The sequence below is a fragment of the Diuraphis noxia genome, unplaced genomic scaffold (assembly GCF_037042655.1).
Source record: "Diuraphis noxia isolate RWA-SAM2 unplaced genomic scaffold, SU_Dnox_SAM2 contig0001, whole genome shotgun sequence".
Classification (NCBI taxonomy): domain Eukaryota; kingdom Metazoa; phylum Arthropoda; class Insecta; order Hemiptera; family Aphididae; genus Diuraphis; species Diuraphis noxia.
In genome coordinates, this window is record NW_028301711.1 from 56,435,416 (window position 1) to 56,461,336 (window position 25,921).

A 25,921-nucleotide genomic window follows, 5' to 3' on the forward strand; every position below is an offset into this window, starting at 1 on the left:
TGTGCTCATCTATGTATAACTATAATTTTTAAATTTATTATTAACTAGCTATCCTGTACGCAGGGTTCCCACAAGGGGGGGGGGGGGTTGTCAGAAGGATCTGAGGGTACTGGGACCCGAACTTTCGAGTGGCACGAAGTTCATGTAAATAATTACTTTTATATATATTAGAAAAATGATCGAGGTCCGTTTTTAGTTCTGTAGGTACTAAGGTCAAAAATATTATGTGGGGGGCCGCTGCGTACAGCAGGCCTATACGCATGGGGAGTTTTGGGGGATCAACACTCCTCCCCATGACCAAAAAAATCATGTTTTATTCATTTTTGATCTATTACCTATACCTATGTAATATTTTATAATATTATTGGCAATAATGCATAATTTTTTATATAGGTAGGTACTTACAAAACTAATAATTAATATAAATACGTTATAATACTATTTGTTAATTATTGATATATCTATTTTATGATTTTTTTTCAAAATACCCTCCATTATTCAATCCTGCGCAGAGTGCACAACAGGTACAGTGTTACGCCGTTGCTAGTTGCAAATTAAATTTAAACTGCACAGATCTCAATACAGTTATTAAGGTTGCTTCGACTACATATAAAATGAAGGTCTAAAATTATATCCATTCATAATTATCTAATTTTGTGTATTCAATACCAACAATAGTTTAAAAAAAAAAATATATATATATTATATATATAGTTTAATTTAAAATCGGTCGAAAACTGTATTTTTTTTTAGTATCGTATCTATCTGTTTTAGGAATTTGGTTTTATACAATTGATATATTTATTAATCATAGCTGTTGATAGTGTATTTCTAGTGCAAATAATACACTGCGTTATTAAAAATAAATTAGAATCTTTAAAGTAACCATGAGTTAACTGATAGGTACCTACTAACTGTAGGCGATGGTCATGAGTTATAGATTTACATTATCTTAAAGTACTGTTAAATGTCAACTACACAATATATTTGTACACATTTATTTGATTGGTTCTAACAAAATATAAAATATGGATCAAAAATAACACGCAATTGTGATTAAATGTCTATAACAAGGTAAATTAACCTGCATTATTTAACTTTTCAGTGAAAAGTATTCACTGGCGACTCTGTGTAGGATAAGATACAGTTAATAAACATATTATATAAGTACCTAACTTATATCTATTATATAAAATCAAAGGGGTTAATCGAACACCCTAAGAAAATCCACAGTTATACCGATTTTCATAAAATGTTCGTCAATAAATTCAGCAGATCCGCAATCCGTATTATCCAGGATACTTTTCATTACATATACGATATACTTACTTTTTACATTACAACACATAAAATATCTTGCATATAGATGACTCACGAAAAACTACTATTTATTTTTTATTTTTATATTCTTTCCATTGATTTCAGAAAATAAAGTAGTTATGATATAGTTATGAATATTATGATTGGATATAATATTATTATACATTTTTACCTGTATTTTATGTTTGATAAAAATAATCCAAATAACTGTGTTAAAAATCTGGGCAGTTTACATTTAATGGAGTTTAAAGAGGAGTAAATCCATAATCCATTTAAGTGCCTTGAAAGATCAGATAGTATTATATAAAATCTAATAGGTAGGTACATTGTAGGTAGTATAATTAATAATAATAAAAACAGTTATTGTATTGCATTTTTAATACTTGCGTTCATATAAAATAATGGACAATGGTATGATTATATATTATGAATATACAATTCAACTAACAAGTTTTTGTTTTCAAATTAAACAAATATACATTATTAGTAGTAAATAATTATGAATTAATACGCAATGAATAATCAATAATAATCAATAAGTAGCTACCTAACTAGCTTAGATATGAATGAGATGAGGAGATGATGAGCTACCAAGTGATAGTTCTTCCAACATTAGCAAAAATATCAAAATGTGCAAACTTTATCGTAAATTTTTCTCGGTTAAAAATAATTATAACTAAATAACAAAAAAAAATTCAGCATGCATAGTTGCATGTTATATTGCTTATTAATTATATTAATTTATTATATGTATTGATAAAACTGGAAAGACTTACTTAATTATTTGACGGAAAATAATTGGAAGGTTTTAGGTTAGATATTTTGTACCTACTTATATTTGTAAATAGAACAGTGAAAATTAATATCAACTTAACGTTGTGTTGATTGTAAAATTTCAATTAAAACGAGTAAAAATAAATTATGTATAATTGAATTTATTTGAAGTAATTTTCTAATACTTATAAATTAATATATTATTTATTGTAATTTTCCGTACTAAGATTTGTTGGATTTTAATAACACATACAACTTGAAAAAATCTGATAATTACAAAATATAAAGGAATTCATATTGGTAAAATTGTTAAGTGTTCATGATTAATGTTTTCTGAATAATAATTATAAAAAAATAATTCAAATTTATTTATGTGCTAATGAGTTTTTGGTAATTTATTTTGTTTCACTCAAAGTTCAATGTTTGTACAATTACTAGGTACCTATACCTAAACATTTCAGAAATAACCTTTTTAGTATACACGAACCGTGTTCAATTTCAAAGGGCTACCTATGTGAAACTTTTGAAACACCACCTATAGTTACCTGAAATTTTTTTTAAAACATCATTGTAAACCCATTAACCTTTTTCTATTTCATACAAAATCGAATATAAAAAAGTTTTTGTTTTAGATATTTTAACCAAAATATATTTATTTTAATAGTGGGTAGAACCTACATGTGCAATTAAATATTAACGGTTTATAACAGTTATTGGTAATTGGGTATTGACTATTCTTACTAGATTTTGAAAATATTTTTTGCAATTATTTATTAGTGTGTTCGGAATATTTTTTATCCCAAAAATAATAGAATAAACTTTATTTTTTTTTATTTTTATTTAAAGTTCTTAGTTATTAGTTATTGTATGGTGGGTACAGTTGGATCAAACACGCGTAAGTGTGGCAAAGATAGATTTGTTACTAAGAACCCTGGATGTTTACCTATCCTATAGTGGCGCCGGCTGGCGCTGGCAGTCGGGACATGATAGTATGATTTTAATAGACACCGAGCCACACCATTATTAATATTTACAAACTCTTGCTTTTAAAATAAATATTTATTGAATTACAAATTTTAAAATTACCTATAGGCTATAACACTAAATTATGATTGAAGTATATGACTATCACATGTGTATAAGACGAATATTATATAAAAATAAACAAAATACTACAAATATAATTTATAAATTGTACTAAGAATCTATCATAGTCTAAGTCACAATATCCCTCAATCTGCATCTATAATTAATTGGTAAGTATATGGTATATCATCTATATTATATATCATAAATACAATTATAAATAAAAATAAAATAAAAAAGTTTTTTTGTTTTAATTGATTTTGACAGTAGCAGTTATAATAATTATTTATACGCATATGGGTAATTAAAATTTTTCTAGGAGGTTCAACAAATGTATGTCAAACAGGCCTATGGGAAGAGGTAAAGCTTATTATTATTCATATAACTCATCAACTTGTATTTAACACTAGTATGATACATTTTTAAATTAATTAATTAATACAACATTATTAATTTATATAGGTACTTATGGTAACTATAGAAATTATATTATTCATAAATTATGTATCAATCATTGGTTTCTTAGCATTTATAAATGTGAGTACTACTTATTTATACAGTAGGTATATTATTTTAAAAGTTATAATATAAGTTTGAGCTAATTAGGTACTTCCAAAATTTTGAATCCAAAGAGCAAACTATGTAACTAATAACCATTCTTTATATTGCAAGTTTTACTAATTGCCTACCAACCGAAAAATTAAATTTATTATAAAATATATTGTATTTCTAATTTTCAATCACATTCTTCGGTTTTTATTGGTTTTAAATTTTAATAAAAGCAGTTTGGTACTTAAATTTCAACAGATATTTTTAAACTTGTATGACTGAGCTTTTCTATATTCTTCGAAATAATTAAAAACATTGATATAGTGGTAATATTTTTTATGGATATCTTGAATAGAATAACATAAAATATTATTCTATAACCAGCTACATCAGAAATGATAAAATAAATAAATAAAAACTATAAAAACAACACCGTTATTATATATAAATCTAATAATACATTCATGCTAATTACTTAGTTTTCAAACCAAATCACGAGTGTTTCCCAAATACAAATCACACAATTCCACACCTATCACGAGTTGATTAGCTAAATTACGTTTTCAAAACATATATACATACATACATATATATCTAATGACTAATATAATTTATAAAAAATGGTCAACACTAGTAGGTTTTACAATTTTTGAAATAGGTATTTAAGTTTTCAACTTGAATATGTTCTTTTATCCAAAATGAAAAACTAAAAACTCAAAATTTGTTTTTTACACTTACCTATTCATTTTTTCAAGTCACTCGATAAAGAGACTTTCGTTCGAGACAAACAAATATGTCCTTGAAAATATGTAACATTATTTTATAGAGGTTTGGTTAATATGGATTAGAAAAATGTAAATGAAACAGTATTTTATAAAAATATGTCATTTTTATTTTTTAGCACGTACCTACCTACGTGGCTACGTCCTACATATTCTGTGTAATTTTATGCAGACATCGCAGCACTCGTATCAGAGGGTCAGGGTTGATTCTTATAGTCGTATACCTACTCTAATTGATTTTTAGATAAAGTTTCTCACGCAGTGTCTAATATAACTTATAAGTTATAACATAATATTAAATTAAACTGTGTTTGTGTTCATATAGTGAATATTTAACTTGTTTCATTTTAAGTATCGTCAGTTATTTATTAAACTTTTGAATATAAACTATTTATATCGAAATTCTGAGACAAAGGCTTGTATTGATTTTTTTTACATATCAAACGTTAAAAGAGGTACAAGCTGTTATTTTATGTTTCATAAAAAGAAAGAGAATATACTATTACTGGCTTTACTGTAGTAGCGAATATTGCAGAGAAAGGATAAGAGAAATCCCATTTGAGTCATGAATAAAAACAAGCAGATGACGATTGTTTGATTCAATTGGTTTGCTCGAGCGAATATTACTTTGAATTATTACTATAATAGTATAATATACTACGCTGTAAATCATCGTTACCTATTTATTATATCTTCCACATTTCCGACTTCTATTTTAGTCTCTATAAAACACGAATTACTTAGGAATAGTTAGCATATTGTGAATACCTATATATATTATATTAAATATTAATGCAGCGAACGTTTACGATTTCAATACCTATATATTGTTACTGTTTCAGTGATGAGGAGGTTTATGAGAGGCCTCGGGTATTTTAATGAAATGTACCCATTTGCTTTATATTTATATACCACATTCCTATGTAGGTACTCTAAGATATAAGTTTTGTCTGAGCAGGAAACTATTCCTGCAACCCTAATGTCGGTGTCACAGGAATTTAATACACTCAAATTTAACATTGTACCAATGTATATTGTAATTTTCACATTCAGGTACTGCATTTCAAAGAGTATGAAATTTCCAACTTCGGAAGATTTATTGAACAAAAACAAGAGCAAACATTTCCGAATATTTTCATAGCTCTTAGAATGTTTCTTTCCATGGCAGTATCCAACTGCACCGCTGAAAGCTCATTTTCTGCGCTAAAAAGAATAACAATGTATTTACGAGCCAACTTATTAGAAGAAAAACTTAAGGCTTTGTTCATACTGTGTAATGAGAACCACATCAAAAATGAATTAGACTTTGACCACTTGATAAATGATTTTTCCCAATTAAAAGCCCGGAAAGAACTGCATTAAATCATTCGTACTCTTTATTGCAACTTGTAAGATTTATATTATGTAATATAATGTCAATATTTGAACAAAAGTGTAAATTAATAATTATTCAACCTTCAACCACAGTACCTTTGAATCATTTCTCACTCACGGGACGGCTATATTACTATTCGTGTCAGCGTATTCAAATTACGATTATTGGATAATATTAAAAAGGGGGGGGGGGGTGGTAAACCTTGAACGTGTCAATGGGCGCCAAGAAGGTTAATCCGCCACTGCTAAAATGTACCTAATTTTAATATTTTCCTTATTGATTAACATAACCATAATAAGTAATATCATATTAGGGTTATCATTATATTTTGAAACCTTAAAAAGCAGATAGTTTTTTGTAGGAAAGACGGACGTATAAAATTAAGCTCTTTACTTTTTTATTAACTTCGGGCGCTAATGATATCGGAATTGGAATTGGTTACTTATGGAGGTTGATCATGTATGCGTGTATCAGGAATTCATGAGCAAGATAAGCGAGTCCGACACTCCGTAAGGCCATGTCACATAGTATTTGGGCGCAAGCTAGTATATTTTTTCTGCACATTATCAGTGGACACCGTATTGGCTGCTGAGCCCCTAATACTCATTTTTTTTATTTGGACTGAAAAACGCAAAACGTCAAAACTTAACCAACACCATACAATATTTTGTGTTGTTCAGCATTAACATCGATATCAATATAGACGATAGCACTTAATCATAAAGGCGTACGCATGATTTTGTGCAGCGTTAATTTTTAACTAAACCTATAGAAGAACAAGGCCCACTAATTTCATCAAATATAGTCAAAGTAATAATATTTTTGTGTAGTATAATATCAATTATAATATTATTATTTACTATAATATATTTAAAAAGCAATATAAAATACTCATGAGAATTCTTATTTTCAAATTCCAACCCTTATTATAAAACCTTACATTTTATACATTATTAGCTACAAAATGAATCATTTACCTTATTTCGTAGGTAATAATTTATAATTTTGATGATAATTGTAAACTTTGAACTTTATAAATATTTTTAAAAAAAACGTACTTGTGTATCTTTGATATTTTTAACTTCTATATTATTTTAACTTATGGCGAATCAACGTTTTTAAGCTTTTCAACCAAGTGAAAACTTTTTTATTTCGATATTGATACAAAAAAAAAAACTACACAAATTAAGTAGGTATTAAATAAAAGAATAAAATTATTTTCAAAATATTCTGTATAGAAAATTTTAAAATCAAATTTTGGTGAAAATTGAAAATATAGTTTCAGGTATTTGTTTACGAATTATATCAAAATAAGGAAACTGTTCTTTGATAAATCGTTAATTTATTAATGAAATTTCAATATCAAACCTCTCAAAAAATTAATTTGATCTTTTAAGAAACTTTTTTTTTGTTGTAGAAAAACTTTTAAATATTCTTGTAGTATACTATAAGAATCTTATGAATTTCTAACTTAATAAAGTAATTTGCAAATTTTCGTAAATTTGAAGAATTTTATCAACTTTTAAACTTATAATTAATTATAAGTATAAAAAAACTTTTGTTGATTAATTATTTTAAGCATTACTTAGTTATAAAATGTCCTTTTAAAAAATTTTATTATAGTTGTGTTATATCAATTATTGTTTGTGTGGATTTTGAAAATTTAACTCATTTTGAAAAATATTTGACAAGTTTGATCACTTTTATTATTCACAGGTTCTGTGTAGCAAACAAGATAATTTCTTACAGTTATTTAGAATTTTATTGTATTTAGGTAGGTAAGTTAAAATGTATAATGAATGTATCTATAATCTATATTGTTTAGATTTTTAAGAATGTAGCATGGTACCTATACAATTATTAATTATTAAATATTTCTATAGGTTTATAAGTATTATATTTTGTAATTATCAATCTTGTAAAGAATTCTTTTATTTTTTATTCGGAATACAGAAATCTGGGACTTATAAACTATACTTAAACAGTACGTACAATTAAGTCATTATTTTTTTTTTGTTAAATATCGAATTTAAAAATATACTTGTAATATTCATAATCAAACTTAAAGCTTTAACTTAACTAATTGTGAAAATGCACAAAATTATATTTCAAAAAAATTGTAAGGAAAACTTGGTAACCTTGAAATCATTAGATATTCCAGCACTTGGTATTAAAATAAAAGATTGAGAGAATTTTGAATTACAAAATAATGTACGATATTCTAGTGATAGTGATAGTGTGATCTCATTTTATATTTTGTCCATGTTAATTTATCCACTGTCTCCGTTTTTCGAGCGTTGAATTAATTTTACTCACCGTACTACAGTTTTTGTGCGTACCTATTTGCGATTTGATTTGTGGTCCAGTACCATTACTACGTCCGTTTGAGTTTTCACCGTCCTCAACACCACGTGAGTTTGTATATTATTTTATTAATTTGTTTGCGATCTTGTTATTGTGAATCAACTGATCTGACAGCCTCACCGTGGTCTCTAAAATAAGGTACGCTCAACAGCGCCCACTACTTCACGCTATCATCTTAGCGTTTACCTTTGCCTCTTCTACCTTGGTTGTTTGTAGAGTTGCGTTTCGCATATTTAAGGGGCACAGATAATTGTCAAATATCTAACACTCACCTGTTATTGTGCTGTCGTCACTCACTAATTAATATTTTCACCTTCGTACTTTATTTCTCTGATTATGTCTACTACCAACAAATCTAAATCTCCTGTTATAACAACTGGCTCGAAACCGGCTACCCGTTCTGGTACCCCTACAAATGGTGATCTTATGCAAGCCATTGCCGGAATACAAGCATCGCAATCCTCACAATTCCGCGAACTTCAGGTGAGCTTGGCATTAAAAACTAAGCAGTTGGCAGATTTAAAAAATGATAACCTGTTACTTCGCAATGAAGTCTCCTCACTTGCAGCTCGTATTGCTATCCTTGAAGCTGACCATATAGTTCCTGTCAACGATGATTTGCCGTCCAAAGTCTTACGTGAAATCTCGGAAAGATATTCGTGTGATTTAATCGTTTGTAACGATCGAAATTATATTTGTCATTTATTAATTATTATGAACCATGATGCGATAATGCTCTCCGTCCCACGGTCCCCTCTTGCCTCCGCTCATAGGTAACACCAAACAACACACACACACACTGTCACGTATACCTACCTAGTACCCGTGGTTCGGATGACTGGCCGACACTGTATCGTATTATTAACACCTCATTAACGGCATAGGTAATAATAATGTAAAAATGTAAAGTTCACCGGCCAAACATATTTGATGATTATTACGCAACATTGTTATGCAACGCTGTCCGGTGAACAACCCGCCCGGTCACGGCCATTTCGTATTAGTATATTTTCTTCGCTTCTACGGACCACAGCATGTCGGAGTAAAGAAGAAGAAAGTCGCCGAGTGCGTCTTCGGGATGACGCTCAACGGCCCTGAACAATGATGGTAGTATAATTTTATTAATGTTGTGAATACAACACACACACACCCACACCTTGGCCGGTGAATTTGTATTAATAAAAATTAAATAGGTTTTGACACCTTTGGTGTTCTTTGAAATTATATATTATAATATTCTGATGATCCGTATACGTATACTATGTTTTATGTGGATATGTTATTATTGATTTATTTATACGCTGGTGACCGATATCCGGAGCCATGCTTGAAATTGACATACAGTCAAATTCCATATTTTATTCTATTATGTATTTATATTTTATATTGATCTATTGTATCTGATCGGTGACCTTCAGTGGCGGCCAAGTTTTTATGCCGTATGGCTTTTCTTGGTCATAAATTAAAATTTTATTCCTAATATACTTTAAATAATCACTCCCCATATCTATGTTTTTTTTTTTTTTTTAACTTTTTCCCCTTTTCCGAGTCACTTATTCATTTTATATGTAAAAAAAAATCCCATATGCTCCGGTTTCCGAATCTCGGCTGTGGGTTGGCGACCTATGCTAGCCTCGTCAATGTGCACTCCACGCCGAATCTGGGTATGGCCCCGTGCGAGATGTTACACGTTTTTGCATATGATGTTCCTGAATCAAGTTCTTCTTCGCCCAGTCAGAGAATAATCGATAATACTACCTTATCTGTAGATGTCAAAGTAGTTCGTCTTGGAGGTCACCTTTCTAAGAAGCCACGCACGTTAAAACTTATATTTAAATCTAAAGATGAGGCAGCCAACCTTTTACAAAAGTTCAGGCAATCAATCCGAAATGGTTGTAATATTTCAAATAATCTCCGGCTGGTTCGGGATAAAACATCTTTGGAACGTCAACTTCTCCGCTCATCCCATTCTGAGATTGAGCGTAGAAAGCAGTCTGGTGAATTAAATCTTGTGGTGAAGTATATTAATGGTGTCCCGTCAGTTACAAAGATGCAGCCAAAAAACGATGTAGCTGGTCGACGGTAGGGCCAGCAGATACCAAATCTACTTCAACTTCACTTTACTCAACAGCCAACATGCATACCACTTACCACCTAAACTGTAATATTTGTAAAAACACTTTGGCATCTTCTGATAATTTTTTAACTGAATTTAAAAGTTTTGTTAATAAGTTTTCTACCCATGATCCCTTAATCAATGCTGATACTAATGATGTACTTCAAAAAAAATGTGTGTCCTCTGATTCTAATATTGTTTGTAATTCTCTAAAAACCTACTATCAGAATGTACGTGGCCTTAGAACTAAACTTAACACTCTCAGGTGCAACTTTATTTTATTTGATTCTTATGATATAATTATATTAACTGAAACTTGGCTCACGCCAGACATAGGTAATGCTGAATTAGGTTTCGTTGGGTTCCATATTTTCAGATTTGACAGGAATTCATATACAAGTTTATCCACCCGTGGTGGTGGTGTCCTCATTGCAGTAAAATTCAACCTTAATGCTTCCTTAATCCTCAATAATTGCCCTAATGTAGAACAAATATCTATAGCTCTAACATTTTTAAAAACTAAATTCTTAATCGGTGCTGTTTACCTACCTCCTAACTCTTCTGCTGATGTATATGAACAACACTCACATACTGTTGAACAATTAGTATTTTTATATTCTACCTTGTAACATAATTATTTATGGCGATTACAACATGCCAGGCATCGTTTGGTCACGTGATGACATTGGTCTCATTATAAGTGGTAGATGATCTATAACAAAACATTTTTAAATTCAAAACATCTTAATACATAATAACATTTTCCTTTGTTTTTCACCTAAACTTCATGAATTTATATTTTCCTGATAGACCGATTTGTGACGGAAAAATAAATATAAAATTCGTCATTGTACTATTTTTATTTTATTTTTTTAATTACTACGAACAATAATATTTTGTGACGATCCAAAATAACGTTATTTTCACCCCATTATTTCGGTCTTAGGGTTGATAAAAATTTTCCAACGGTAAAATATGAGTAAGAATACCATTCTGAATATTTAAAAAAAAAAATCAAGTCGATATGTGCAATATTAAAGAAAATAGGTTTTCATAGTTATTTGTTACAGCCCAGGCTACTTACGTATAGCTGAGAATATATTATTTCTTAACTCTGCGGACGATATGCAGTAGAAAAAATTTATTTCTCAATTAAACTATAATATTGTAAAATTATGATAAATTTGTAAAATCAATGGTTTTTTTATGTTCAAAAATGATTACTTCCAAAATATTCTAAGTACATAAGCACATTGCACATAATAATTTTCGTTATAAAACGTTCTATCGGGAAAAAATAACATCATAGACTTGGGAAAAATATTTAAGTTTTTATAGCGTTATGTTCAAAAAGTAGATGGTAAAATTACCGTTTATTAGTAAAATCAACGGTTTTTCATGTTCAAAAAATGATTAATTCCAAAATATTCTAAGTACATAATTTAAAATTCGGCATTGTACTATATTTATTTTATTTTTTTAATTACTACGAAAAAATATTTCTTATGATCAACCCAAAAAATATCGTAATTTTCACCCCATTTTTCGGTCTTAGGGCTGATGGAAATTTTCCAACAGTAAAATATGACTGAGGATACCATTCTGAACATTAAAAAAAAAAAAATCAAGTCCATATGTGCAATCTAATATCTATCAGAAAAAAATATAATTTCATAAAGTTTGGGTAAAAATTAAAGGGTAAATAGACTTGTGTTTAAAAAAGAAACCACTGTAAATACGATATTTTGGATCATCAGAATATACATATTTTCGAAGTAATTTAGGAAAATAATATCTATCGTACTATAACAAAAATTATATTTGTTTAATCGCAATGACCTGGTCTATCAGAAAATTACAATTTCATAAAGTTGAGGTAAGAAATAAAAGTTTTATAGTCTTATGTTCAAACACAAAATAACCCGCTAAAACGATGAAAATAAGCCAAATATTTACGTTCAAAATGTGATTTCTGCAAAAGTATATGAAGTAAAGGTAAGTTCTGTATGTATAAAGATTCAGCGTGATATAATCTATCAGAAAAATATAAATTTATATAGTTTAGTTAAGTAATAAAGTTTTTCTACTACATATCGTCCGCAGAGTTAAGAAATAACATATTCACAGCTATACGTAAGCAGCCTGGGGGTCTATTCTCGAAAAGAACGACCAAACGTATACGTTACTCGTATACGAGCAGTTCGTTATCTTTGCTCGTCTACGTTCATTATCTCGTATTCTTGAACATCATACGAGTAACGTAAACGACCGATTCGTATACGAATAACTCGAATGTACGAATTATTAAAAATGTAGTTGGTAACTCTGTAAAATGTCTTTCTTATCACAGTTTTGGCGGGTTTTTTAAAAAAAATTATATGTTATCACATCCAAGTGGCGTAGTAATGACTATATTATAATGATGATAATTATTTAAATAGCTTTGGTAATAACTAATAATATTGATTAATGATTTGTGCGTAGGTACTAAGTTTTGTTTTGTTTTCTAATAAACATATGATATTTCTGTCTTTATAGTTTCTTTTTTTTGCATTCGTCCTTTTGTCCATGACTAATTAAATAAATTAATTTAATTTGTCATGACTCATGATTTTTTCACAATTAAATTAAAAAGTTCTACAAGGCTCTAGTCGTTTTTCAATTGCTCTCGTGTAGTTTCTAGTACTTTCTGTTAAATGGAGTAAAAAAAATTCAGAAAACCGAATTCCACCGAAAAACAAAAAAATATGTTGGTAGATTTTATAGTATTTCATCCAGAGCTTGTGTCAGGGAAAAATACTATAAAATCTACAAAACAGAGGCAAAAACTGTGGGAAAACATAGCAAATATGTTGAACAGTGAGGTTGGACCACATAAATCGTGGAACAAATGGAGAAAGGTAAATATTTATAATAGAAAAAATATATAATTGTAATTTATTATTATTGGAGTTTGGATTTAAAAGTAATATAAATAATAAAAAAATCATTTTAAATCATTTTAAATGTAAAACTACTGAGAACTTTTAATATTTACAACTCAAAGGCATCAACTTGATTCACTTCTCTATCAAAAAATCAGAGAATTTATACTCTCCCAAAAAATGATGACAGGCAGAAAAAACGCATATCATTGTAATTGTATTTTAACAATTATCGATTTGTTCCTTAAATATAGAAAAATTCTTGTAATAAATTGATAAATTAACACAAAATATAATAAAAGAGTAAAAATAATGTCAACCCATTAACATAGAAATTAAATTAATAACATTTGTTTTTAAGAATTGCCATCATATGCAAACCCTACTTATTAACCATAAATTGTATTGTTTATATATATAAATTAATATATACTTTTTACTTATGTACCTATGTTTTAACCTGATATATATTTTTCAGACATGGTGTGATTTAAAAACAAATACTAAAGGGAAAGCTGGTATTATAAGGAAAGAACAAAATAAGACAGGTGGCGGTGAGGTTGATTATAGTGAGCTGAATGAGCTAGAGAAAAAAATCTTTGATGTGTTGGGTTCTACTGTTGTAGAAGGACACAATTCAGTTTCTGAAAGTCCAGTTAATATGAATTTTTTTAGAAATAACGTTCTGTAAGTTTTATTTTAACAGTGTTGTAAGATACTAGAGTAAAAGTATTCAAATACTTTTTATGTACTCAAATAAGTATTTTAAATACTTTTCAAAATAAGTAACTGTATCTGTACTTGAATACTTTTTAAAACATATTTTTTACAAAATATTGATATTATTACATTGAAATATTTATTAGAACAAAAGTTATTTCATCTGTCAGGTCATAGTGTTACACCCTGTATTCTATACAAATATTAATTAACGTTGATTTATTATTCATATTAGCAGTAGGCCCATTGATATTAATATTAAATATTCTTTGAGTAGTTTAGGTAAGTAAACTGGGTATATACTTTGTCCATTGATTATATTTATCCTTAAGATTGTCTGAAAATACAAATGATAATATGGAGCATGGACAACCGAAACTAGATGTAGATGACAGTAACCAACAAGTGTATTCAAATGATTTTGTTGATGGAGATAATGTTGAAGAATTGTTAACCAAGTAAGTTTGTCATTTAAATTAACTTTTTGGTAAATTAATATTATAAGTGGTTACTTTATGTAATGTTTTTAGCTCATAATACTATCTTTTGAATTTACATTTAGCTGTTTCAGTGGTCTTGAAGAAATCACTGAAACTGAAAATGATATGCCAAATAATAATTTTTTTTCATCTGTCCAGTTACCCGAGTCACCAATAAAGTATGTTCTTTATGATGAATAAATAATAATATATTCATTTTATAATATTAAGATAGTATTTACAAATATAGAGCATACCAAATTTGCATTCAACAAAACAAATTGTGTGTTATATTAGAGTGAACGGATCTATTATCTATCTATATTATATCTAATTTATAATTGTTATGAGGAGAAGTTCAAAAAAAAAATATTGGAAAAAAGAAAAATACACTTTCCCATACAGTGGAAGCATCTCGTTCCTTAGTTTCAATTAGTTCTGAAACAACAAAATTGAAAGCTAATTATTACAAAAAAAAACTATTACTTTTTGAAAGACAAACTGTGTCCAAAGAAAAAAAGGCAAATGCCATGGCTTTCATAGCCAACACTATTGCAGCTAAGTATAATACATAAATGCTTATACATAATTGTTTGTTGATTAAATGTTGCATGTTGCATGTTATTGTATTAATGTTATGTTCAATATAAAGTGTATATGAATAATTAATAAAAGCGGGCAAGTGGATGTCGCCTGCTGTATAGTAGATTAAAAGTGGGTCAATGTATAAAGGATTGTATTAAACTTGAATTCAATGATATAATAACATTGTATAAGAAAAATGACTCTGAGCGGAGACGGTTTGTCAGTCTGGATTCGCTCAGAATCTAAAACAAATTCAGTTAAGCTGGGTGAATTTGTTGGAAGGATGTATTATTTGTGACGTGATTTAGATTTTAAACTTTAAAATTTTAATATATTATTTAAGTTGTTCTTTGATTTTTTAACTATAAAGACAACAACAGTGGCGGATCCAGGGGAATATTAAGCCCTGGATCCGCCACTGGACAACAAGTTGAAAACTTTTGTGTTTGCTAATGCTTATATTGCATATTAAATGTATTGGTGAATGAATATTATTTTAAATTAATCACTGTCTGAGTTCTAAAACTAATAATAATTAACATATAACTATAAATGCTTTATACTTCAATGTTGGTTTATTGTGATAATGTTAATTTTATTATATTTTAATTTTAAAATTATGATTGAAAAAAAAAAGAATGTTCTATCAAGTAAAATATGATCTAATCAAAAGTTGTTGTACTCTTCGACCTTCAGCAAGTTGAGGATTAACTGTAGGATTTAATTCAGGAACAAGGATACCATATATACCAAAATCAACGTCTAGAGGATCATCTGGTTCTCTCTCAGGAACGGCAAGTTTCCATTGGTACATATATTATGAAGAATACAACACGACACTATGATTTTTGAAGCTCGTTCTGGATTATAGTGCAAAACTCTGTGTTTTAATAAACATCTAATAAAAACATTTTTAATATTTAACAATTCTAATAAATGGTAATTTTTTTTTTTTATTTTAGTTTAATTTTGAATACCTAAATCTCATTTTTAAGATCCCATTACATCTTTCAATGGTCAACCGTGTACTAGTCAACCACTAAACAAAGAATCAGGTGTATCAGGAATAGGATCACTTAATGGTGTTAGGAGCCAAGGTCTAAGTGGGTATCCTGAATCACCTAATAACAAGAATAATTTGATTAAAAGATCCAACATTATTTTCTGTTTACAAAATATTTATGAACTACAGTTATTTTTTAAGATTTATATTTTGTAAATATAAAAATTATCATTCCTACCTAATAAAAAATATGAAGTATGTCCATTGTCATGCAAGTTTTCCATGTAAGTGGATATCATACTTTGCCGCCATATAAATGAATCATTAGTGCTACCAGGATATTTAGCATTAACATTCATTATTCTTGCATCAGAGTCACAAATCTTTAGTCAATAACAGAGCAATGATGTCATGTATTAAAATTAAAATGAACAATGGGGGGGTTTTTTTTTTCAGTAGGTAATATTGAACTAATAATCTATTACTAATCTTATCAATTAAATTCAATTTTAAAGTTCTAGGTACGACTATGGTTCTACACTTCTACTTATACTCAATAAAAAGTGCACACCGAAAAATAAATTATAGTATCTATGGAATGTTCCTTAATAACTTACTAATTGTGTGTTAATGCTTAACCCTTACGATTTACATAAATGTGTTCAGGGTATAATCCTTCTGAAGGAGGTGGAAAGATGGCAACATGTGTGCAGTCAATAGTCCCTATGACTCCTGGCACTCCTTTTTTATCAAGAAATCTGTTCATGTTTAGAACAAATATAGCAACTTGAAAATCATAATAGGTTAAATTTATGTAAAAATATATATTAATTTTTAGTACACATAGTATAGGCACCATAAAGATTTTAGTCAGGTATGAGTAAAAAAATGTGTTTACCCTCTTCGTACTGCATTTAATTTTTCAAAATTATCGGGGAAGCTTATATAACGTTTTATGATATCTGGCTGATTCAGTGCATTAGATACTTCAGCGATACATCTGCTCACAGATGACTGACTTAATGCTGATGATCTATTGTCACCTATATCAAGTTGATATGAGCCACTAGCAAAGAACCGCAAAGCTGTCAAAACCTAATAATATTTATAACATTTTATCATAATAAATTATTATTAATAATATAGAAATAAATAATTATGACTTGACTTTTTATTGGGATTGAAGATAATATATTTGGTTCAATCATGTACGGTGTTAATACATTAACTCCTGGACCAAAGCCTTACTGAGTCTAAACTTTTTTAGAAACTGGTGGTCAGATAGTTCTAAAAATATAATAAATTATAAAGAGTATAAATGTATAATGTAATTAAGTAGGTATGAACTAAGAAGGCTATAAACACTATAGGTTATTTATTATTATTAGACAAACCAACCTTCCATAACATTTTGGGCATTATAATATCGCCTAGGCCGATTACCTACAGCTCTAATTTCAGCCTCCTCTAACATTCCCAAGACTTCCAAGTGCACAATTTCTTCAAGCGCCATTTTCCCAAGTCCCGAAAAAAATAAATTGTAATATCGTATATTAAACTATTTTAAAACTGGGGTGAACAGACCAGTTATTGAACACCCTCCAGTAATTGAACAACGTCAACAAATGCTTTAAAATTAAGAAAACTAGATATCTTATTTAATAAATAATTTTTGTTTTCAATATTAGACATAGTGGTCATACTGTATAACCAAGATTTAATAGTTAAGATGTGATAACAAAAAAATGATAAATATACAAAATCACTGTAATCAAAATTGCGTGTGTTAGGGCCAAATTTGTTTAAGTAAGTACTCTAAATTACTTTCTGTGGGAACTGAATAACTAATAGAATATTCATTGTATATGGTTATTATTTGTTTGGATATGTTAAATACCTAAATTTGTATCATTTTCTTGCTTAAAAATTTAAAAAAAGTCCTTATCTTGACTAGTTATGTATGTGTTCAATTACTAGTTACTAAAATTTAACAAAACCTAGTAATTGAACACATGTTCAATTATTGGTATTGCTTAAATATAATTTAATCCAGTGATTGAACAGGTATATTAATATTAAAAAAAATTATAGTACACATTTTTTATTGCATTAGTTACCTCGATACCTACCTAATAATAATATATATAATATATATTAATATATTCTACAAAATATATTGTCAATATTTAAGTGTGGACTTACAAAAATATTATACAGCATTAAATAGAGTATATTAAAATATTACCAATGATAGTCAAATTTATAATTATGGTTTATAAATATGTTTGAAACTGTGAATGAGACTGATATGTTTGAAACTGATGAGACTGAAAATAATATGAATGAAACTGTATTATGTGATATTGAAATAGAACCTAAAAATATAATAGATTGTAGTGATAAAAAGACTGATAATGTAATAAGTGAGGGAGTTATAGAAGTTAATATAGTTGATAAGTGTCCAAATGAAACCATTCAAAAAGCAGTAAGTGTAAATAAATCTAATTTAAGTCCTGCAACAATTGAAGAATCATGGAGCAAACATTTGTTTTGGCCAAAGCCTGACACAAAAAAGAAACAAAATAGAAGTCATGTAAAATTACCATTTGCTGTTACAGCAATTAAGTGGAGGGAATATCATGCCAGTAAAGAACAAGAAAAACTTAAAAAAGAAGAAGAATTAACACAAAAACGAAAACGTAGAGAGGAAATAAAAAAAGAAAAAGGTCTTAAAGATGTCAAAAAAACCACAAAAAAACAGGAACCAAAAAAATCAAATAGTGCAAAAAAAATTAAACCAGGATTGAATATAATTATGGGGTCTGAAGATGATGCCACATGTTTGTACTGTAAGGAACCTTACACTTTGTCAAAAAGTGGTGAGCCATGGATCAGATGTTGTGGATGTGCTGAATGGGCCCATGAACTCTGTGCTGGTTCTGAAAATACAGTTGCTTATATTTGTGAATACTGCCGTTAAGTTTTTTTTTTTTACTTACAATTGTTAATTTTTAAATGCTTAATATACAACTGTTATATATAGTTGTAACATTGTTACATTCCTACCTACACAGATATTTATTTTAATAGTTACCAAGTTGGTTGTCACTAATACATTTACTTGAATCATAAGTTATGTTTGTTTTAAAATTGTTATTATAATCCTGTTACTATGTTTGTAATTAGGTATAAATGTTTTTAAATTATGTGTTATTTTTTAATAAAGGAACTACATTTTATTCATGAATTATATTATTAATTATATATATGAATTATATATAAGTATTTATTAAATACAAATTATTTAATAAAATATTTGTAGGTGTTCCACAGAGTAATAATATGGTGTTCATACACTGGGTTTGAAGTGTTCATAGACTAGTATAGTATGTTCAATCACTAGGATTTCACTTATTTTTTCAATTAAACTAATATGCTTAATAGTAAATTGATCTTATATGGTTTTATCAATGTTAGCTTTATAATAAACAGTTGTACCAATCTTAAAATCTAAAATGTGTAAATGTGATGCTAAAAACCTAATTATGAATGCATTTTTATTGCAAACAAATCTTTAACTGTTCAATAACTGGTCTGTAATAATATACTTAAAAAATACGGTTTATGTTTTGATTTAAATATTCATAAACGCTAATTGACAATAAACCAATAAAAAAACTAATAAGATAACAAATGGTATGATAATTAATACGAAACGATCAATTCGTTACGTACAGAGGTTGACGAACGTCGATTACGAATATTTACGTATACGTTTCGTTCGAAAAGTTTCGAGAATACGAAATTTTGAAACATTACGTAAAAATGGCGGATTACGTACATTTTGCTCGTTCTTTTTCCTTACGTAGTTTTCGAGAATAGACCCCCTGGGCTTTAACAAATATCTATGAAAACCTAATTTCTTTAATATTGCTCATATCGACTTGATTTTTTTTTTAAATGTTCAGAATGGTATACTTAGTCATATTTTACTGTTGGAAAATTTCCATCAACCCTAAGACCGAAAAATGGGGTGAAAATCACGACATTTTGGTTGGTCACAAAATATTATTGTTCGTGGTAATTAAAAAAATAAAATAACTATAGTACTATAACAAAAATTATATGTATTTCTCCGCCATAAAACGCTCTAAAAACTTTAATACTTTTCTCAAGTATATGATATTATTTTTTCCAGATAGAACGGTTTATAACGAAAATTATTATGTGCAAAGTGCTTATGTACTTAAAATATTTTGGAAGTAATCATTTTTTGAACATAAAAAAACCGTTGATTTTACTAATAAACGGTAATTTTACCATCTACTTTTTGAACATAACGCTATAAAAACTTAAATATTTTTCCCAAGTCTATGATGTTATTTTTTCCCGATAGAACGTTTTATAACGAAAATTATTATGTGCAATTTGCTTATGTATTTAGAATATTTTGGAAGTAATCATTTTTGAACATAAAAAAACCATTGATTTTACAAATTTATCATAATTTTACAATATTATAGTTTAATTGAGAAATAATTTTTTTCTACTGCATATCGTCCGCAGAGTTAAGAAATAACATATTCTCAGCTATACATAAGCAGCCTGGGCTGTAACAAATAACTATGAAAACCTATTTTCTTTAATATTGCACATATCGACTTGATTTTTTTTTTAAATATTCAAAATGGTATTCTTACTCATATTTTACCGTTGGAAAATTTTTATCAACCCTAAGACCGAAATAATGGGGTGAAAATAACGTTATTTTGGATCGTCACAAAATATTATTGTTCGTAGTAATTAAAAAAAATAAAATAAATATAGTACAATGACGAATTTTATATTTATTTTTCCGTCACAAATCGGTCTATCAGGAAAATATAAATTCATGAAGTTTAGGTGAAAAACAAAGTAAAATGTTATTATGTATTAAGATGTTTTGAATTTAAAAATGTTTTGTTATAGATCATCTACCACTTATAATTTTTTAAGGGAGCAAGATATATTGCCCCTCCCTTGTCCAAAGACTATAAGAAAATATTCATCTTTGATAAATATTAAGTGTGGATTCGACAAAAAAATTTTTCAAGTATTGAAAAAAAGAGTAAGTGTACTTACAAATGAACAAAAACACGGGATGCTAATATTTGATGAGATATTTTTGAGGGAGAGTTTTTATGTTAATTCTCAGACATTAACATATAATGGTTTGGAAGATTTTGTCGGTGAAATAGATTCTTCGGGGTTAAAAGCCAACCATGCATTGGTTTTTATGTTTCAAAGTCTGGCTTTAAATTTTACGCAGTCAATAGCAGTCTTTGCATCAAGAGGAGCCGTAAAAGGTACTTAAATAATACCTATGTGACATTTATATTTATATGTTCTTATAGATTTTAAGAATTTTAACAATTATTGTACTAATTAGTTGTTTGTATTGTAAAAAATTATTTGTATGAAGGATGAACACAATTTAGTTAATGATAAGTAAGATGTGTACATCTGTTCTGTGACAGTTGATGTTTAATCAATTGGATATGCATAAGTATGAAAGATGTTTAGGTAGTTCAAAATTTACAAATTTTTTTCAGGTTTTTAGTAATTCTATGGCCAGAGGAATAGAGTTCTATGTTCTCATGTGAAGGTAGAATCTCTTAAAAACAGTTATGACACAAAAGTTTTTACTGATCGCTTTAATAAATTATTTGATGTGTTAAACCGCAAATACCCAGCCGAAGGAATAAGAAAAAATAGCCTTGACTTCCAAGTATATAATTTATCTATATTCAACATCTAAATTAAATACTGCTGAAGTAGGCTGCTAACTAAAAAATAAATGATTATTAATTGTTTAACTTAACCAGGTTTTAGAAGAAAATCTAATTTGGCTGAATTGTTGGGAAGAACAAGTTGAAAATGGAAAAATATCTAAGGATGAGTATTTGACACAAAGTACTGCTGATGGGTTAAGAGTAACGATTAAATCAATGTTAGAACTATCTAAATACCTATTAGAAAAATGTGGATTCAAATATTTACTAACGTATGTAACGTCACAGAATTTTAGGCCTCTATAATATCATTATCCATTAAACCCACCTTTCCCTACAACAATTAAATTATCATACCTATCGGTCTGCGACCATTATTTTAATGGTCTTTCTATTATTACAATAGCGCGTTGCGATTAAGACGAACAATAGTCATGTTATATCCTCACTTATCCCCCCAACCCCTCCTGAACATAGTGTCCGGCGAACTGTCTCCGCGGATGTGGTTACCTGCGCTGTCGGCGATACGATCGTCTCCACCGGTAAACGCTGACAAGACAGCTGAAGCCCAATAATTATGTAAAATCCCCGCGAAAAGCAACACTGTCCCCGCCCCACTCCATCACATTTTCAACAACGGTCACCATCAAGACGAGCCGTCCGGCGCCCGTTGACTTCTCTCGGCATAATTTTTATTCTTCTTGTCACGACCACTGCCCGGTACACCGGTATATGTAAACTTGTCGTCCAGTCTGTCGATCCGTCCATCAACAACCACGCGGTCAATGTTTTGTTCATGTATCTCGTCGACGCCATGATGGGCTAATTCTACCATCTGGGGCTGTGGAGGGCCCAGCGACCAATATCCACAACAGTATCCAACGTAACCGGTGCAGATGGGCCGTGTCGATCACGAGTTAAGGTGTATCGACGGCCCACGAGGCCAGCCTATCACAGCCACCGGTTACCAACACCTCAAGACACCAGCTGCAGTCGCCAAGTATTATTATTTCCCCCAAATACCCCTTATTTTTGTCCGATTATATATGCATCTATAATTTTTCTCGTATACTCATTTTTTTTCTTTCTTTCTTCTTTCTCTTTTTAAAGAAATGCCCCGGTAACCGTCATGCGGAGCCGTTGGTCCTCTCCGTTAATTAAATAATGAATATGTATCAATGTATGATGCGTCATATCGATATATGAATATGATTCCTTGGCCGGTAACCGCGTGTCGGAGCCGTAGCTTTATATTTTTTTGTTGCAATATTACATATTATATAATATTATACGAGTATTATATTTCTTCCCTGTGTTATGCACTCTGCCATGTGCCAAATTATATTATATTATATATTGTTTTTTTTGTATTATGCACTCTGCCATGTGCCAAATTATAATATTATATTATATTTTTTTCCTGTATCATCATGCACTTTACAATGTGCTAAATTATTCTAAAATATATCTTGTTTTTGAGTTGTAATTGCCATGTAAAATACAATCATATCATTACCTTACATGTTGCCACATATTTTCTTTTATTAATATTATTTTTATTTACTGTTTTCCCTTTTAAATAAATCTTTGGGATTCATTTCCCACTGTGTGTATCAAAACCCATAGATTCTACCGACATGTCCACAAGACACCACGCGGTTCAGTCTATGGGTCATCACATAAGTGTTCCCCTTGTGTGATGGGTGGTCAGTAAGCCCTTAAAAAGGCCGAAAGCTCACATATGGCGACCGTGACAGGACACGTCCAAAATTCCCCTTTTAACTCATAATATTTTTTTAATTAACTCAAATTTCAAAAAAAAAAAAAAAAACGTTAGGTCTCAAATATAATTTTTTTTGGCAAGCACATGGCACTTCAAAATTTCTTATCCATATTCATCCTCCAAACTTATATTCTCTCATTATTAACAGTTATTTGAAAACACACCTCCTCAACTCTTTACTATGATTATACCCCCAAATCTCAATTTTTTTATTAAATTAAATTACACAATATGACGAGACTTGTATTCTTGCGAGAGGCATTAATATTAGATCAAACTTAAATTAACCGTCATATTATTAATTATTATTATTTACCTTTGGTAAGAAAAAAAAAATTTTGTATAACCTATTATTATATGCAGAATGATGCACACTTACCAAGGTAAATTTTTATTATTATTATTATTTTTATGTTCCCCCCATATATACATTTGTTATCCAGTAAATTATTTCAGAAATGCTCCTGTCTGTGTGTGCTGGTTGGAGGCGGTTTGTTGCGTTTCGATGGTGGCAGTGTGAGCTGACAGCTTCGGCGACAAGACAACCGGACACTACAAACGACCCGTCTCTCCCTTGATATGATTGGTATATTTTCCCCTATGTATTTCCCCCCTTATGATTATGTTCCCTAAGACCCGTAACTCCACCCCAGTATAACATGGCTGTAGGTTTGTTCGTTTCTTTTGCTGCAATAACTTGTTGTATTTTAAGTAATTTTTAATTCCATTTTTATTCCCCTCTGGCAAGAGATCTCACCAGTATAACTTAAATATGTACAGAATAATTTTTCCCTGTCCCGTTATGATCCCTAAGATATTTTTTCCCCTAATAATAAAAAAAAAAAAAAAAAAAAAATTAAAAAATTAAAAAATTAAAAAATTTCTACAACTACTGCTATGGTGCTGAGGCAAGAAGGCTGTTGTGTGTTAGGTTGCTTTGCGCCACCCAGGGCCCCATTATTATTATATTATAAAGAAAACTGAATATTCTTTGTGACTTTGGTGTAGACCTGTTACATTATTTTATTTCTTATTATTACATATTAAATTAAATTTTCATAGTATTTCTTGATCACGTATAACGTAATTCATGTTTATTATTATATTACTAATTCTGTCTGAGGACAAAATTTCCGGCAATTACCATTGAAATTTATGTAGAAAGTATTAGATTAGTATAATTCCCTGTTACATAATAGGCATCAGGTAAAACCACTGTATTATTCATTCTAATACTGTTGGTTATATCACCTGGTATTCCCATATAGATAATATTAACGTTATTATTATAGATTGTTTCCTTTAGTCACTTGGACAATTATTATTATATATAGTAGGTTAATATTCTTGTGTGTAATCATTGTATTCCACAACTGATTCAAACGCTTAGTTCTTTTAATTAATATTCTTTTATTAACTTTATTAGTTTTCACTAAGTGACTTTTATCTTTCATATTATATAATACTTAATATTATTATTATTACATTTGTTTGGATTTTCTACGGTGTTCCAACACACTCAGAATTATTATTATTATTATTATTAACTTTCATATCTTCATTATACACATTGTATGTGGTAGTAAACTAGTAAATTGAATCTTATATTTCATCGCTCCATTTATTATTATTCAATTAAATAAATTTTTTTTCGAGTACGACTTAAGTATTATTTTCATTTAGGTCAGATCTATGCTCTGATGTTTCCTAATTAACATTATAAATTATAATCTTTTCTTGTTCTATCTCTTTTCTGAGAGTTAAATTATTGTCCCCAATAACTGTCACAGGCCTAACATTTTTAGTGTTTCCCCTATCACACTGTAACTACTACTAGCTTTTGAAATATTATCTTTACATTAATATCCTGCTTTTAAATTGTATTATATAATTTTTGTCAATCGATTCTATTTTCTATTCTAATGCACGGTGCTGGTAAACGCATTACCCGCCAACCGGATAGGTATAATCCCTCAAATACTTATCATTCTCCAATACTTCCCTCAACAGATTTTGATCTAACCATGGCTGAAAATGATGATACCAATCTCTCTCTCCTTAGCGATTCCCCCCCTCTCTCTCTCACCTCTCTCAAAAAACTAATTGACGACATGAATGTGTCTTTCCACCAACAGCTGGATAATTTTGCCCGAAAGTTTACAGAGCTTGACAACAAATTTGATGAATTATGCAATAGGGTAGATGAGATTGATACAGACCACACCTCTAAACTGACCCAAATTCAAACTAATTTCCATTCCGATTTTCTTATTGTCCAGAACAGTCTTAC

At 29.0% G+C, this 25,921-nt stretch overlaps 1 protein-coding gene across 1 annotated transcript; it reads left to right on the top strand.

Moving 5' to 3' along the window:
• Nucleotides 1-17,828: 17,828 nt before the first annotated feature.
• LOC149060979 (uncharacterized) lies at nt 17,829-19,227 on the top strand. The gene has a single exon (XM_089217912.1). The coding sequence runs from the start codon at nt 18,359-18,361 to the stop codon at nt 19,055-19,057; it is 699 nt and encodes a 232-aa protein (XP_089074038.1). The 5' UTR covers nt 17,829-18,358; the 3' UTR covers nt 19,058-19,227.
• Nucleotides 19,228-25,921: the final 6,694 nt, after the last annotated feature.

Excerpts from the sequence above, each read along its gene's own strand:
- LOC149060979 (XM_089217912.1), top strand. The coding sequence starts at position 18,359 with ATGTTTGAAACTGTGAATGAGACTGATATGTTTGAAACTGATGAGACT.